The sequence below is a fragment of the Rhineura floridana genome, chromosome 13 (assembly GCF_030035675.1).
Source record: "Rhineura floridana isolate rRhiFlo1 chromosome 13, rRhiFlo1.hap2, whole genome shotgun sequence".
NCBI classification, from domain to species: Eukaryota; Metazoa; Chordata; class Lepidosauria; order Squamata; family Rhineuridae; genus Rhineura; species Rhineura floridana.
The window spans coordinates 10,260,216-10,277,955 of NC_084492.1; the positions used below are offsets into that span (position 1 = coordinate 10,260,216).

General features: G+C 45.3%; 1 protein-coding gene across 3 annotated transcripts in view; it reads left to right on the forward strand.

The window, feature by feature from the left end:
- LOC133369108 (cytochrome P450 2J2-like) overlaps positions 1–12,730 on the forward strand; it is a 25,313-nt gene extending 12,583 nt beyond the window's left edge. For 2 of the 3 annotated variants that reach the window (XM_061594016.1, XM_061594017.1), the window contains 6 exons: positions 825–985; positions 1,807–1,980; positions 4,699–4,837; positions 7,615–7,802; positions 9,609–9,750; positions 12,400–12,730. In XM_061594016.1, coding sequence (XP_061450000.1) covers positions 825–985; positions 1,807–1,980; positions 4,699–4,837; positions 7,615–7,802; positions 9,609–9,750; positions 12,400–12,596 — 1,001 coding nt within the window. In that variant the 3' untranslated portion in view covers positions 12,597–12,730. The remainder of the gene's footprint in view (positions 1–824; positions 986–1,806; positions 1,981–4,698; positions 4,838–7,614; positions 7,803–9,608; positions 9,751–12,399) is intronic. The other variant, XM_061594018.1, reaches the window with a different exon arrangement.
- Positions 12,731–17,740: the final 5,010 nt, after the last annotated feature.

A 17,740-nucleotide genomic window follows, 5' to 3' on the forward strand; every position in this document is an offset into this window, starting at 1 on the left:
TGTTGGGATTGGTAGGGCAGAAAACAGGGGGGCCAATGATGAATGAAGCCAGAGCCAATGATGGGCAGAGGTGGAGCCAATGACAAAGCAGAGGCAACTAATTCTGGTTTTCTCCCCCTCCTCATCATTGATGAGTTTTACAAAAGCAACATTGAGATTAAAGAGGAGAAAGCTGACACCCAGTGACAACCCCTGGACTGCTTGTCAGAAAGAAGACAGGCAGATAGGGGCTGGCTAAGGGCAGACTGAGGTTGGTGGGGCAGTGCTCCCTCTCCCCAAATGGACCAGCCTTCACTGGCTAGAACCCTAAACTAGAGCACAATTTAGCCAATGGTCAAGGATAATGGGAGCTGTAGTCCAACAACATCTGGGGACCCAAGGTGGAAGAGCAGTATTCTAAACCAGATGGGATTATCCAAGTCCATTCTCCGCTTCCTGGCTCACTGAAGACTAGTAGCCTCATACCTGGCATTCTAAGAAACCCAAAAGATCAGTGCAGCTTTGAAAGGTTCAGTCCACCCTCTTGATTCAAAATGGCATCCAGCTGTATCCAGTCGTAGATGAAAACCTGCTCCTTGATCTCAGGAACCATCCTGCAAAATGTGTTTGCGGTATCTAAAGAGATGTCCAAATGCACAGCGAAGAGGCAAACAACTTTCCAAAATATATAACAGGTGTAACCAAAAGCTGTGGTGCGATCGAGAAAGTGTAGGCACCCTTTCAAAGCAGGCTAGACTTGTACTGTGTGACTCTTGGCTGTGGAGAAAATGCATGGCAGAGGGAGAATCAATAACAGACTTTTTTTCTCTTGTTTTATGCCACAGGTATGCCCTTCGACCCCTTTTGTCTCATTGACAATGCAGTTGGCAATATAATTTCTACTCTTGTATTTGGGAAGCGTTTTCAATACAACAATAGCTCCCTGACAAACGTGGTAGATCTGATACATCAGAACACGGCTATGATAATCGGGCCCTGGGCATGGGTATGACTAACAGGATTATAGAAAACTTAATTTGGGATGATAGAAAATGCAGTTTGGTTATTTCTACCCAGCAGGCGTCATACAAACAATACATTTAAAGCACATCCCCCCCCCCAAGAATCCTGAGAACTGTAGTTTAACCATCATAGAGCTATAATTCCCAGCACCCCTAACAAATTACAATTCCTAGGGTTCTTTGGAGGGAGCTCTATACACAGCCTATGTGTTCCAGGACCTGAATCCTTCCCCAGGAAAGACATCACAAAGGAGTGATCCCGCAAGAGGTAGTGATGCCCACCAGCTTCTATGGCTTTAAAAGGGGTTTAGATAAATTCATGGAGAATAAGGTTGTCAAAGGCTGCTAGCCATAATGGCTATGTTCTACCTCCACAGCTAGAGGCAGTATGCTTCTGAATACCAGCTGCTGGGAAATGCATGTGGGGAGAGTGTGGGTTGTGCTCAGATTCTGCTTGAGGGCTTTAATGGTATGGTGTGTATGCATCCTCAGTGCACTCCAGATGTCGCTGCACTGCAAAAAAAAACCCCATTATCCTTGACCATTGGCCTTGCTGTCTGTGGCTGATGGGAATTGGAGTCCAACATCTGGAGGGCACCATGTTGGTTACCCTGACCTATTTGGACAATTGGCCTCCCTGTAAAAATGGGCGAGAGAGGGGAGGATGTAACTGTCCACAATGACATCTCCCTGAAGTCAATGACATGTGCCCCTTATGTCCTTGAGGGCACACCACATTGTGATTACGGATCCTTTGGGGATATTGACTCGCTTTTTTGTGTTCCCACCCCCTGCTTGTTGGTAGCTTTACAATATACTGCCGCTTGTGAGAGGACTTCCTCTCCCTCACCGGACAATATTCTCCAACAGCGAGAAGATCTTTGCTTTCTTCAGAAGGGAACTGGAGGAACACAAGGCAAACCTCAATCCCGGAAAACCCCGAGATTTCATTGATGCATACTTAGAAGAAATAGAGAAGGTATTTCCGTCCTCTTTCCCTTTTTGTGCCCTAATTTTACACTTCCCCATAGGTGATGCAACGGGACTCGTGTCTTGTGCTGGTACAACAAATAGCCCTGTGGTACATTATAATGAATCAGCTTTTGCCAATCTAGTGCCTTTCACGTGTTTTGGACTACAGTTCCTATCAGCCCCAGATGGCACAGCTGTATGATGCTGGGACTCATGCACAGCCGTACTCATGCCTGGGATGATGGGGGTTGTAGCCCAAAAGAGTTGTAGTCACAAAGCCGCAGTTCCAACAGTGACTTAATAATCAATCTCTCTTTACAGGGAACTTTACAGGAAGAATTTTAGCTCTGGGAGGGGAATAGGGGTTCCCTAACAACTCTCAGCACCCTTAATAAACAACAGTTCTCAGGATTCTTTGGGGAAGCCATGATGTGGTATCACAGTATAGTAAATGTATGGTCTGGATGTGGCCTAATCTGCAAAGAAACAGTAAATAAAACATCAGTGTATAGGTCTTATTATTGTTTAATTAATTTATAAACAGGTTAATGCCAAAATAGGCTGCTATTGAATGCAATGGTTGGGCAGCCCATCTCTTACCTGGGCTGCCTTGTTCCCTACTTCTCACAAAGAGCACCCTCCATTAAGGCCTCCTCCATACCTCACTAGGACCCCCCCCAAATAAGTGGAATGTATACTTTCAGCAACAGACGCCTTTGTTGCTGGACTCAATTCAGCCCCCCACCCACCCACCCAAGCAAAGTGGAAGTAAGATACCAAAGAGCTGAGAACCAGATTTTGCAGGAGTGGTGACAGTGGCAAGAAGATTGGTGCCTTCAAAGAGGTCATCTTGTGCAAGGACTCTCAAAACCTGGAGCGGGCACTGTCTTCCATGTTTTGCTTTGAAGCCATGGTCTATATGCAACCAAAAGGCCACTAGCACAAATAGCATGTGGTTGCATTTGTTTATTTTTATTTTCTGTGTCTGCAAATAAAATGCAAATGTTACTTTCACTAATGCACAATTGAGTTTAATATGGGTCTCCTCAACTTTCTGATTTGCATTCACTAGATTAAAAATAATTGGACTGAACCTGGAAGGGCTCGTTTACACAGCAGTTTATTGTGAGATCGAGCCTCCCTGCATACCTGTTTAGTTCGCAGCAATCACAAGACGTAGGAGGCAAAGGGAAGGCGTCCCTCTGCTTTCCCCTTTTAATCTGAAGCAAATCATTCCAATTTTAATCCGAAAAGTGAAGGAAAAACTGTCTGTGCTTCGCATCTCTAGGGCTTTGCAGATGCTTAGCTCCAATGCTTGGGTGAGTCCACGCCGACTCCCTCCTCCTCCCTTTGTTTATTTCATTTTTTAAATGAAACTTACTCTGGAACAAACTGAGTGTGCTTGGTTGCCAAGGTAACCAGAGGAAGAGATAGTTTGACCTTAAGAGGGTATGGTAATTAGGAAGCTGCAAAATTAACCCTTTCCCTTCAATGTGAATGCAGAACAGCGGATTGAGGGCTCATATAAGGCAAGAAGTGTGAACCGCTAAACTCTATCACGATGAGAAAAGCTTCGTATTTAATCCAAAATTTCAGTCCAGTGTGAACCAGCCCAAAGTCACTAAAGGCAGATTCAGAGCAGAGGCATTCACAGACCCAAATATTTGCCTGCTATCTCTTTCTGTGTGTGTTTTTAAATTCTGATATGTTTTTGAGTCACTTTGTGCTCTCTCTGCTTTGAACTGTGCTCTGGGTTCTGAGTCACTCTGTTTAATATGAATCTTGGTGTTCCCCATGCACTTCAATGAGGAACCAAAAGATGGCTATAACAGCGGCGTCACTAGCGGGAGTGCGGGGGGGGTGCGGACCTCCAGCGCGCGCCCTCCCAGGGGCATGGACAGGGGTGGCTGGTCTCACACATGCACTCACCACACGCTCCAGGCTGATGGTGGAAGGCCCGTCCAGGCTTCACCACCAGCGAGCGGGCGCTTGCTTTCGGCACGCACTGGACCGGGCCCCGGGGTCCCTTGGTGAGCCCCCAAATCTTGTGCTGAGTGCATGCATATACGCAAGGCCAGCCACCCCCAACCATGCTCCTGGGAGGGCGCACGCCAGAGGGGCACCCAGCCAGAGAAGCAGGCTTGGGAACGCCAGCGCACCTCCCTCGCCCTGCCGACGCTGCTCCTGGTCTTGCCCGCCACCCTGCGTGCCTCCGAGGAGGACCTGGCGCGCTTCTCGGCTCCTTTGCTGGGCAACAGCATGGGGCAGGGTGGCTCTCGGTGTCACCCCCCTCATGGTGTCACCTGGGTGCGATCTGCATCCCCCGCACCCCGGTAGTGACGCCCCTGGGCTATAATGTGTTCCCCTTTTGGCCAAAGTGGATGAAATTCACAGGCACAGGAGCTCCTCTGGAATGGATTAAGCATGCCAAATTGCGGACAAATGTGTCCAGAGGTGTTTGATGAAGGGGCAGTAAAAGGAATTCACTTTCCTCCATAAACTTCTTTTCTTTCTTTCCTTCAAATAATTAAGAGATGTCCGAATGGTATATATATATATTTCTGCTTATGCATTTTCAAAAACTTCGCAGCTTCACACCAACTTTTCCAGTGATTCTTTGTGTCCTTCAGTAGGCCTTACAACACGGCTGTTGGGAATGGTGGACTGTAAAATGATGTTTCCAGTTTTCCTTTCTGTCCTTTCCTTTTTTAAAAATGAACACAAGCCAGAGAATAAAGGATCAAGTTTTGAAGAAGAGAACATGTTTATTGTTATGTTTGATCTGTTCGCTGCTGGATCGGAGACAACAGCAAGAACAATTCAATGGGGTTTGCTCTACTTGGTAACCTTTCCAGATATCCAAGGTAGGTAAATACAAAAGTACATTCATGACAAACCATGATAGCAGCTTTAGTAAATCATCAAAAATGAGAAATGGGCCTGAGCCTGGATGTCAAAGTCCTTCTAAAGAATTTCCATTTGGGTATGGGCTGATCTGGTTTCTAAGAAATAAGTTCATGGCTGTGATTTTTTTTAAAAAAGCTATCTCCTGCTAAACAGTTTTGGAACTCATGCGCCTGTGTTGTGGATGCAGCCCTCTTTGGGTCATCAAAAGAATGTCAAGGCTCAAACTGGGGTAGAGAACACTGGGCTCTTCTCTGCTAATGTTTGAGTATAAACAGGCCCAGCACCAGCAGGTGGCCAGGCTGGGCACTGGCTGAGGATCCTTGCAGCTGACCGGGGGCCCTGCTGTTGGGCTGGGTGGATGTAGCTCCCACTCTGAGATCCATGATAGCATTGAGCGTATGCCCTGCAACCTGATGTTGGCACAGATTGTGGAGCAGGAGCCACCCTCCCAGGCCACACCCCTGCTGCCAGTAGCACAGGCTGGCCACACCACTTCCCAGGTTGCCGCATCAGCACACTGTGCACGCATGCTTCCTATCACCCAAAATAGCGGTGGGTGCATCAGCATGCACCCCGCCATCTTTGGTGATGGCAGGTGTGTGTGCACAGCATGCTGACGCACCAGACTTATTTAAGCCCCCGGTGGTGGTAGTGCCAGTGTGTCGCGTCCTCTACCTTTGAGGGCCTGCTGCAGTCTGGTGTCAGCCCTGAGCATAAAGGAAGACTTTAGCTTCATTCAGCTAAACGTGGTTAGAATCCTTATTTTGATCAGGAACCCTGATTGTACAGGAGGATTCTAGCCATGTTCAAGGTCAGAACAGGAAGATGGATTCCATATGCTTGTTTTGTAAGATTGTTGAGAATAAATATGTGCTTCTCTACAATATCCATAGGTAGAGTTCATAGGTGGGAAATTGGCCGGTATCCTAATCCCTCCACTTTGACAAGCAGGCAGGATTGCCCACCTGTCAATCACCATATGTCATAATGGGCTGTATTCAACGAAGTTCTTCTCCAAGGAGACTCCTTGAAATTGATGAGCCTTAGTTAGTCATGTCTATTAATTTTGATGGGTCTACTCTGAGTAGAACTAGCACTAACTCTCCTTGATCTGTCAGCGGCTTTTGATACCATCGACCATGGTATCCTTCTGGGGAGACTCATGGAGTTGGGAGTTGGAGGTACTGCTTGGCAGTGGCTCCGCTCCTACTTGGTGGACCGTCTCCAGAAGGTAGGGCTTGGGGAGCACTGCTCGATACCCTGGACTCTCTATTGTGGAGTCCCGCAGGGATCGGTTCTGTCCCCCATGCTTTTTAACATCTACATGAAGCCGCTGGGCGCGGTCATCAGGAGTTTTGGAGTGCGTTGTCACCAGTATGCTGATGACACGCAACTCTATTTCTCCTTTTCATCCTCCTCAGGTGAGGCTGTTAATGTGCTGAACCGTTGCCTGGCCACGATAATGGACTGGATGAGAGCTAATAAACTGAGGCTCAATCCTGACAAGACTGAGACGCTGCTGGTGGGTGCCTTCTCGGCCCAGACGGTGGATGTTCAACCTGTTCTGGATGGGGTTACACTCCCCTTGAAGGAACAGGTTCATAGCTTGGGGGTTCTTCTCGATCCATTCCTTTCTCTTGAGGCTCAGGTAGCCTCGGTGGCACGGAATGTGTTCTACCACCTTTGGTTGGTAGCCCAGCTACGTCCCTATCTGGACAGTGACGACTTCACCTCAGTAACCTCAAGATTGGATTACTGCAATGCGCTCTACGTGGGGCTGCCTTTGAAAACAGTTCGGAAACTACAGCTAGTGCAAAACGCAGCAGCCAGACTGTTGACGAGGACCAGACGGTCCGCACATATAACACCTGTTCTGGCGCGTTTACACTGGCTACCTATCTGTTTCCGGGCCAAATTCAAAGTGCTAGTTTTGACTTATAAAGCCTTACACGGTGCGGGACCACAATACCTGGCCTCTCCCGATATGAACCTACCCGCTCACTATGTTCAACATCAAAGGCCCTCCTCCGAGTTCCGACTCACAGAGAAGCTCGGAGGGTTGTAACGAGATCTAGGGCATTTTCAGTGGTGGCCCCCGAACTATGGAATAGTCTACCCGACGAGGTGCGCCTGGCGCCTACACTTCTATCTTTTCGGCGCCAGGTTAAAACCTTTTTATTTTCCCAGGCATTTTAACATATTTTATTGTTGTTAATATATACCAGGCTGCTAAATATTTAAAATGTATGCTTTTAGTGTTTCTGTTGTCATTTTATTGTATTTTATTGTATTGTATTTACTTTATGCTGTGCACCGCCCAGAGAGCCTTTGGCTTTGGGCGGTATAAAAATTGAATTAAATAAATAAATAACTACCACCCAATGATGTTGGGTAACTGAAGGTCAGAATGTGGTTAAACATCTGGCAATCACCCCCAATATTTGTATGCTATAATATGAAATGTAAGAAAAATGTTTCTTTACTATATTCATTTTGACCGTAAGCTACTCTGCAAAAAGATGTTTGCCTATAGTTTGTTGTTCTGATTTTTTGTCTTTTGATTAAAAAGAATCTGGCTAGCTGCTGTGGGAAAGATGGATTAAGATGAATCTTTGGTCTGATCTCAGAATGTTCTTTTAAGATGTGGGGAGGAGAGCTGAAGTGAGCACAACCAATGCACATAATGCCAATGACACTGTCTATCTACATGGTAACTGAGACTTTTGGTCCTCAGAGAACTGCCAAAGTGAAATGGACATGGTTCTTGGAAATGGTGCATGCTTGAAGTATGAAGATCAAGAGAAGCTGCCCTACACAAATGCAGTCATTCATGAAATCCAGCGCTTTTCCAGTGTACCAGCCCTGGGAATAGGCCACGCACCCATCAAAGACACACAGCTTTCGGGGTATACAATTTCCAAGGTAAAATCTGAAACATTCAAGTGTGAACCATAATACCAAGTACTGGTGACTCCATGCATGTGAAGGAAAAGCTGTTTTGAAACCCAAGCTTGTGTGCATGTGATGGGGTGGGTGGGTATTCTGTCCTGTCTGTGACATCAAAGGCGGATGCTGGTTGATGAAGTAATAATTGGAGCTGATCTTTGAATATAGCTTTGGATAGTATTTAGACGAAACAAGTAGTCGTGAGCACTTTGCTAGCTCCACTAACTTCCTTGAGGGCTGTGTTGGACAGCATGTTTCCAAAACCTTTCTTTTCCCACTCATTGTCTGTTTTTTTGAGTTAGCTGTACCTATAAGGGATATGTTAGCAGTCCATGTTGCGTTTAAATATGGGAGTTCTCCTCTTGGGGAAAACAACATATTTTATATTGAAACACTTCAAGATTAAAAGGCCAACATGCAGGCAGCTGCTTTCTATCTGCAGGGTGCATTTTTACTGTAGCACAGCAGCTAAGACAATGAGCTCTAAATTGGGGGTCCTGGGTTTAAATTCTGCCTTTCCCCTAAACTTACTAAGCAGCTTAGTAAGCCACAGCCTTTCAGCTTCATTTCCCAAATCTGCAGTATGAGGGAGATAATGCTGCCTTACTTTACATGGCTGTTTGTAAGGGAAATGCGTGCAACGTGCTTTGATCGCTTGGAAGTGCTAAACCAATGTTGTTGTTTAGGGTCCCCCCTCCGGCCCATACCTCATTATTACATTCTGAAACTTTTCCTTCAGCGGCTGAGGTCTCAAGACCCATTTATGTAGGCTTCTGTGTAACTGATGGAGTATTTGAACAATTTATCTAACAGAAAGCAATTGCAGGAGCCTGGAATCTTAAGTGGTATGAACCACAGCCGTGGCTGCTGAACCCCTTCCTTGCACGCCATGTTTTCCCCACTCAAAAATCACCTAGAAAAATAGAGACAAAATGTGTGCATGACATGCATGCACAGACACATGCACTTTGCTTTTCCATCGGGTTTGGGTAAAAAGCCTGATCTAGGAGAATGATAACTGATGCTCTTTAATCATGTCTGCACTGTGGCAGTGTTGCATTTTTTTAAAAAAAAATCTATTTATTTATTTAACAACATTTATATGCCTCCTGGTGGTAAAAAGAACCCTCTAAGGCGGTTTACAAAAAAGTCGTTGACAAAAAAGGTAAAAAGAAGTAATTAAAAACATTTTTAAAACAAGTAAAACAGCAACAGACTGAAATGTTTAAATCACATCAGCATCTATGTGTCTGGATAGGCCTGCCAAAACAAAAAAAGTATTAAGCAGATGCAGAATAGAAGAAAGCACTAGATCTGTGAAACCTGTGAAAAAATCATGCAGTTTCAAGGAGAAATCCATTCTCTCTCCCCCCTGCTTTCTCTCTCTCCCCTGACCCTCTGTGGCACCCCACATTCTCCCTTTGCCTCCCCCATGGCCACTCCATTTCCCTCCCCCCAGTTTCCCAGATTGCTCCCCCTTCTCTCCTACCCTTTCTGTTTCTCTGCTGCCAATCTGAGCCTTGAAAAGCATGGAAAGCTGAAAGACAGAGGAAAGTTCATCGCCCTTTGAACGTCCTCCTTCAGGTCTATGTATCCTTCAAGGGGGGAGGAGTAAACCTTCTCTTGCCACCTAGCTAATGATGAAGAGGGCATGGGGGGGAGCTCAGAGGTTTTGCCGGTGCCAGGGGAAGTCTTCATGGGCACCATGGCATTAATAAATCTGCCTCAGCATTACTGCTTCCTTCCATCATCATGTTGTGTGGTCCTCTTGGTTTTTTGCAGGGAACCACCGTTATAATCAACTTTGCTTCCATCCTTTGTGACAAATCTCAGTGGAAGTACCCATCTGAGTTCAACCCCTCCAACTTTCTGAATGAACAGGGAGAGTTTATGAAGCCGGAAGCCTTTCTGCCTTTCTCAGCAGGTAAAAATTGTCTCTTTTTCTAACCTGATGGAACACTTCATCAGTGGTGGCTGAAAAACATGCCCCCATGATCACAGAATTCAACTCTGGGATGTCATATCTGCATTTGCAGAACAGCTGGGACAAGTTTGTTTACAGCAGGGGTGAACAAACATGTCCTAGCCTTCCACAACAAACCCTGGCCTGCCAGGGGTTCTAATTTGGCAAGCAAAGCCATTTCGTTTTCCAAAATCATGCCCACTTGTCCAGCAGCTGATTCTAGGTAGGTGGCATCAGGTGATGGGCGGGAGGTGTTGAATTCTACATTAGCTGTGCATACCAATTACCTGCAGAGAATGGCTCATGCAGCCAAACTGAGCAGGATTTAACCCCCCACTCACAGGGAGTTAAATCCTGCTTAGTTTGGCTGCTCAAACCACCATTTTTATACTGCCCATTAACAATAAACTCTTTGGGTAATGTTCTGTAAAACATACCCACACCATAAAATATAAAAATAGAGTATGATCATAAAAATAAAAAAACAATTCAAACAAACCATTGCTTATTTTTATTGTACACCGCTTAGATATTGCGGCATTAAGCGATATATAAATTATTGAAATAAACATCCAAGTAAAACCAGCAGCAGAGGAAAGAGAAGTGCCCAAGGTCTAAAAAGCACTCAGGTGTGTGTTTTCAGTTCTTTGCATGAATGAATGTGTCAGTGGGCACAAGACAGCCAGAGAAAACTATAACCATCTGAGCCAGCCCTGTGGTGAAATTTTATTTCTATTTCTTTATTCCTGCTATATTTTTCTGGGTGGACTTTTCCTTGGTGAGGCTTCCAAAGTGGCTCACAAGCAATACGAAACAAACAAAAAGTTTTAAAATGAAACAATGTCGAAATTAAAATTCTTTCTATTTTATTTCTTATGCATCTGCATACTTATAAACAGCTTCACAACCAACAGCAACCAAAAGCGGTGGACGGTGAGATAAAAAATACGATAAAATACAAAACCTTATGGACTTGTTATTAACTGGAAGCAATAAAATCATTTCCACAATTGTACAAACAGTATTCCCTAAGCTATTATGTCATACTTCAGTGACAGCCTTCTTAAACAAAAATGCTTCAATAGCCACCTTAATATGACACTAGGCATCTGTCTAATTTCAGCTATTTACTGATATTGCTATTTACCAGGCGGCTGGAGCTGCAACACTAAAAGCCCTGTTTCTAGTACAAAGTAAGCACACCTCTGGGGCATGCAGCACTCTCAGCAGTTCCCTATTTGTGGAGTGCCAGCCAGGGATATATGGGGCAAGACAGTCCTTTAGGTAATCTGGTCCCAAGTTGTTTAGGACTTTAAATGGTAAAAGTAAAACAGACAGCCCGTCTATTTCTTTGCCATACCTGATAGAGGCAACTATTCTCTAATTCCATAGAACAGGGGTGGTGAGCCTGTGGGCCTTACATACCCACCAGAGGTCCCGGTTTACCCAGTGAGACCATTTCCCTCAAACCATGCCCACCCGTTTGATGTGAAGTTGGATAGGGCAGGTACTGACATAGCCTCAAAGGAACAACTGGGAGCTTAAAATGAGCTCCTGATTGTTCCTTTGCTGAAGCAAGGTGCCCTCGCACCTGGAAAACAGGAGGTTCAAAGAGCAGCACGGGGTTCTTTGCAAAAGGGCTTTCAAATGGTCCTGCACTGCTCTTTGGAAATGGAAATGGACTGCCTTCAAGTCGATCCCAACTTATGGCGACCCTATGAATAGGGTTTTCATGGTAAGTTGTATTCAGAGGAGAGTTACCATTGCCTTCCTCTGAGGCTGAGAGGCAGTCACTGGCCCAAGGTCACCCAGTGAGCTTCATGGCTATGTGGGGATTCGAACCTTGGTCTCCCAGGTCGTAGTCCAACACCTTAACCACCAAAACCAAGGCTTCAAAGCATGGCATCACCTAATGTCATTGTAATGTTAGAGGACTGGCAGGTGGGCAACTGCAACCTTGGCCTGCCAGGGGAAAAAAGGATCTAGCCTGTCAAAAAGGTTCCAACAAAATGCAGTATAATCAGGCATTTTATGCAAAGCATACATTCATTGTATCTGCAGGTCCAGATGAACAGAAGGCAAAAGCAAAGCAAAAAAAGAGCATTGCTTGTCTTGGGTAGTTCCCCCAAACATCACTCCTTGAAATGGCAAAGGGACACAGGACAGAACAGAGAGTGAGCCTGTGAGACCCTCACATATTATAAGAGAAGCAGAAGACGATAAGACAGTGGTTGAATGTCAAAGGTTTGTAAAGGGTCAGGTGACCCTAGACGTTCACCAGTTGCTTTGTGGCAAAATCCAGGCCTTCGTGGAGGGGCCATAGCTCAGTGACAGAGCATCTGTCTTGCATGCAGAAGGTCCCAGGTTCAATCCTCGGCATCTCCAGGTAAGGCTGGGAACATCCCCTGCCTGAAATCCTGGAGAGCCCCTGCCAGTCAGTGTAGACAATATTGAACTAGATGGACCAATGGTCTTTGACTCACTATATTCCTAAGGCCTCCCTGAAGATGGCACATACCTGTCAGCCAGAAGGGCCTCCCCACCCCTGCCATAGATGGTGGTGATTATAAGTCTTACTAATAGCTACCTTCTTCATCTTTTCATTTTTAGGCCCAAGAGTCTGCTTAGGAGAGAATATGGCTCGGATGGAGTTGTTTCTCTTCCTCGCAACCATTCTGAGAAGCTTCCAGCTGTCATGGCCTGATGAGTCAAAGGCACCAGACTTGACACCCCAATATGGCATCACGCTGTCCCCATCTCACTTTAAGGTCTCATTGAAACATCGCCAGCAAAATGAACAGCTCTAAGTGGGATCTGGATCCTTCAAGTCAAGCTTATTTATTATAAGCAGGGACCATCACCATTCAAAACGATAGCATATGTAGAGGAAACCGAAGCACTAAATTTAAAAGTGCCAATAAAAAAAAATCCTCAAATAAAATGCAGACTCAGTTGGTTATATGAACATTTTCAAACATTTTTGAAAGAGTGTCAAATAGTGCGATGCCATATTTTTATGTTAGAAAAGTAAGAACTGGGAACATAGTACAGCTATGTTTCTGTGCTCCTAGGGCTATCATCCTATGCACTTTTATTTGGGCATAGCTCGCATTGACCCAGTGTGGGACTGTCAAGTAAAACATACAGAAAATCAAGCTGTGTGAGACAATAAACAGAATACAGCAAGGAGAAAGGACTCTGTGAAGCAAGGGTTGACGGAAGGTAGGTCAGACTCAGGATACACTGGCAGATCTCTCGAGTGATATGCAGTAGACCAGCAAGGATTCTGACTCTCAATTGTTTGATAGTGTCATCAACAACATAGGAGCCTAGGAACCTGCCTTATACTGAGTCAGACCATTGGTCCATCCAGTTTATTTATTTAGTATATTTCTATGCCACTTTTCATCACCAGGTGACCTCAAAGCGGCTTCCATAGCAAGCACAAAAAACTACAACAGTATCAATAAATATCACCACAAAATATCACAAAACAGACTGAAATCTCAAACCAATCTAGTCTGCAAAAGAGAGAGAAAAAAACAAATGTACAGTAAAGTCCCATCATTGTACAACAGTCCATCTCCTTCAAAGGAGGCTGTAACAGATTCCTTGGAAGCAGTGTCTTCCTCCAGTGTCCAGATAGGCCTGCTTCCATCTCCACGTCCTCGGGCTCACTCATCCACTGCTCCCCAGGCCTCTGCTGCTGCTGCTGGTGGTGGTGGTGGTGGTGGTACATGTTGGGCGGCAGCAGCAGCTCAGGCTTGGGGGCCTAGGCCTTGCCTGGAAGAGGAGGTGGGCACGGCAGCGGCTATTGTTGTTGACCAGGAGGCCCCTACTCTAGGCAATGGTGGCAAGGAGCGCTGGAGGAGGAGCAGAAGATGCTGCCGCTGTTGCTGCTGCTGGCAGCAGGGAGGCTCCGCAGCTTGAGGCAGCTGGGCTTCGGACTGGGCTCCGGCGGTGGCGGGCAAGGCAAATCCAATGTGTTCAGATAGTCCAGGTAGTTCAGTTTGTCTACACTGACTGGCAGTGGCTCTCCAGAGTTTCAGGCAGGGAGTCTCTCCCAGCCCTACCTGGAGATGCTGCGGATTGAACTGGGGACCTTCAGCATCCAAGGCAGATATTCTGCCACTGAACTATGGTTCTTCCCCAAGGGGAGGACCCTTTCTCTTCTAAATCATGCTGATGAGATGAAGTCTTGAGAGGAGAACCAAGAGTGTTTCTTTACCACAATTTGGCACCTGGCTCCAGTTGGTGGATTTTGGGGGTCTAGCAAACAAACACAAAGTAGATCCCACAAGCATGAAGTCTGCCCACCCCTGCTGTAAAACATGTCATTATGAAATTAATTTGTTAATTACATTAATATCCCGCCCTTCCTCCCAGAAGGAGCCTAGGGCTGTCGCTCCAATTCAGCCTTATATATGGAGAAGGTTGGCCTGCAGACAGGCACACCTCTGCCTCATCAGGGTCAGGCTGAGAGAGGATCCCTGCCTTGTGATAAGCTGAGCCTTGCCTCATAAGAAAGACTGTCTCGCCCCTTATATACCTAGTCAACCTCTGTACTGTGCAGGTGACGGCCTCCTGCAGATACCATGTTATCAGAAAGTCTGTTCCACACAATGGAATCGAGCAGTTAGTGTTGTGGCACCTACCCTTTGCAATTCCTTCCCTTTAAATATTAGACAGGCACCGTCTCTGTTGTCTTTTTGGCGCCTACTAAAGAACTCTCTTCCAACCAGATTTTTAAGTAGAGATCTTTCCCAGTCTTCATCTGTGTTGAAATTTGTTGTTGTTATTGTTAAATTTAGATCCCACCCTTCCTCCCAAAGGGAGCCCTGGGTGGCAAACAGATGATAAAGCACTAAAAACATCTTAATCATATCTTAAAAAGCAATTCCAACACAGATGCAGACTGGATGAGGTTATCTACTTAAAATGCTTTTAAAGATGCTTTTTATTGTTTTATCGGTTATTGTTTGCTCCCATGGGCTACTTTTTGGAGGAAGGACAAAACATAAATTAATCTTGCTATATTACATTTTTGTAAGTGTTACTTTACCTGTGAAGGCTTCTGAGCAGGTGCATGGCCGTGCTGAAGCATTCACAGGTAGCATGATGCTTGCAGGCAAGGTGGGCAAGATGAGACAAACCGCAGTAGCGATGGTGACAGTGGCCAGGCCAGCGTTGGTTTGGCCAGCGGCAGCAGCAGCAGCAGTAAGGTAAGCAGTGGAGGCAGAGCTGCAGCAAGTGCTTGGTAGTGGTTTAAGGAGCTGCTTGGGAGCGGGAAGAGGTTTGGCGATCTGTGGGGGGAGGACTTGAGGAGGTTTGGCAAGCCATGCAGGAGGTGGAGAGTTTTCATGACCCATGGGGGAGAAGGGGGTCGGGCGAGCTCAGCACTCCGTGTGGGTGCGGGAAGCTCCGGAGACCCAAGGGGTGGTGGGGGTGGTGAGGAGGCAGAGGGATGGAGGGAGGGCTAGGGTGTGCTTGGCAGAGGGGGTGGGGTGTAGGCAGGGTTGGCGAGTGAAGTGAGCAGGGGCAGCAGCCCCCAGTAAATAAATAAAATTGTATATGACCTCTAGCATTCTGGGGGATTGGTGGCAATCTCACCCTCTACTCTGTGTGCACTCTAGGATCTTGAGCATGACTCGAGAGAGACCTGCTACTCTAGCCCATTCAGAGCAGTCTTATGCAGAGCTTGGAAAAGTTACTTTTTTGGACTACAACTCCCATCAGCCCAATCCAGTGGCCATGCTGGCTGGGGCTGATGGGAGTTGTAGTTCAAAAAAAGTAACTTTTCCAAGCTCTGTAATACCGGTATAGGACTTTCCTTCAGGACAGGTTTACAAGTGGAGGCTGGACCAAGAGGAATCCTATCATGGATGGTTTAGCAGCAGATTTCCTGCATTACCATGAAGGTGGGCTATATTGCCTTTGAGGCTCCTTCCAACTCTGTGACAATCCAGAAAATTGGCAGAGCAGAATGTCTTCAAGTAGCTTCTCAGAGCAGAATCTGGTGGGCACGCGACTCCCTGCAATCACAGTGTCTTTGTAAAACCCATGCTTACTCTCACTGCCCTTCTCTAGAATGTGTTTTTTTTAAAAAACTTTGTGAACTCTGACCAGCCCTTCAAAACTTCTATTGAATCAGCATTTAAGAAGATTCCTGTTAGCCCAGGCGTTTGATGGCTGAAAGACAACGTTCGAGACAACCCTGAGATGACTGGTTGAGATGCTTCTGTTTGGAGAATGTTAACAATATTTTAAACTGCTTTTAGAATGCTTTTTTGAAAATTGATTTATGATTGATGTGTTTGCCACCCTGGGCTTCTTCCGGAGGAAGGGTGGGATATAAACAAATTAATAAATTCATGTAATTGCTACCTGTTCTTAAGAGACTGCAACTACTTTTTCTGAAGTAAAGTAGTACACATGTCTGTATCTGGAATTTTTATGCAAAGAGTCTTCTGACTTTCAGACACAACAACAAAAGGAAGGGAGGGAACGTAAAAGCAGTTACATCACATGATCCTATGCCTCATTTTCTCTTAATCTGATTGTTTATCTGTGTGATGTAGTTCTTTCATCGCAAGCGGAGGTTGCGACAGCCTCTTATTCTTCCAGCTGGTGAAAGTATTTCTAAAAATAAAACAAGAAAAGTCCCTTGGTCATTTTGCCTTAGGGGAAAAAAGGGAAATGCCCAGAAGTTTTGTAACACACACACACACACACACACACACACACACACACACACACACATTCTTACACACACACACACACACACACACACACACATTCTTAGAATCATAGAGTTGGAAGGGGCCTTGTAGGAATTCCACAGCTAGAGCATCTCCCGCAGATAGCTGTCCAGCCTCTGCTTGAAGACATCCAGCAAAGGGGATCCCACCACCTCCCTAGGCAGTCGGTTCCATTGCCGACCTGCCCTTACTGTCAAGAAGTTCCCTCTAATGTCCAATCTGAATCTACGCTCCTGCAACTTAAAACCATTAGACCTAGTCCTACCCTCTGGGGCAGCAGAGAACAAATCTGTACCCTCCTCTATGTGACAGCCCTTCAGCTACTTAAAGAGTGCACTCATGTCACCCCTCAGCCTTCTCTTCACCAGACTGAACATGCCAAGTTCCTTCAACCTTTCCTCTTCTAGCTATTCAAAGGAGTTCATTCTGCTGTCAGTCCCATGGTCATAAATAATTTCTGGATACTGCTATACTAAGGAAAATAAAACAAAAGAAAAAAAATGAGTTTGAAAAAGAGACCTAATCTGCATTTTATTTGTAGGTCAGAGGTGCACAGAGGCTTCTGTTTCCACAGAAGCACAAAGGAATGAGAACATTATCTGGTAGATCAGTAAAGATCAGATAAGGGGGAGGTTTTTATAAGCAGGAAAAATTCCCAAGTTGCATGAACAACAGGCTTCTGTGCTATTTGGAGTAGGTGACTGCAAAGGTTTTTTCCAGCATTAGAAAAGAAATAACAAAACGCTATTCTCCACTCAAGAAGTCTTTCATGCGCATCTTGAGCAAACACTGTGTAGGTTATGTGCTGTTCACCTTTCTAAATTTTATATATTCTTTCAAAATAACCTATTATAAAGGAACTGTTTTGACTGTTGCCCAAGCAGGGTAGTCCTGGACACAAAGCATGTGGGGTGTGTGGTTTTTTTTAATGGTTTTGATTCAAGAGTTTCAGAGTTGTACTAGATCATATCAATGACCTATTTAGTTCAGCAGTCTGTTCCTTATAGTGGCCAGATTATTTATTTATTTATTTATTTATTTATTTATTTAAAAAGTTTACATCCTACTTCTCACCTTTGGGTCTCAAAGTGGCTTACGATAAAAATATGCAATATACAACATTTCAAACATAAATTAAACCTCAAACATTTTAAACCTCAAAAATTTAAAATCTCAAATTTAAATCAAGATCA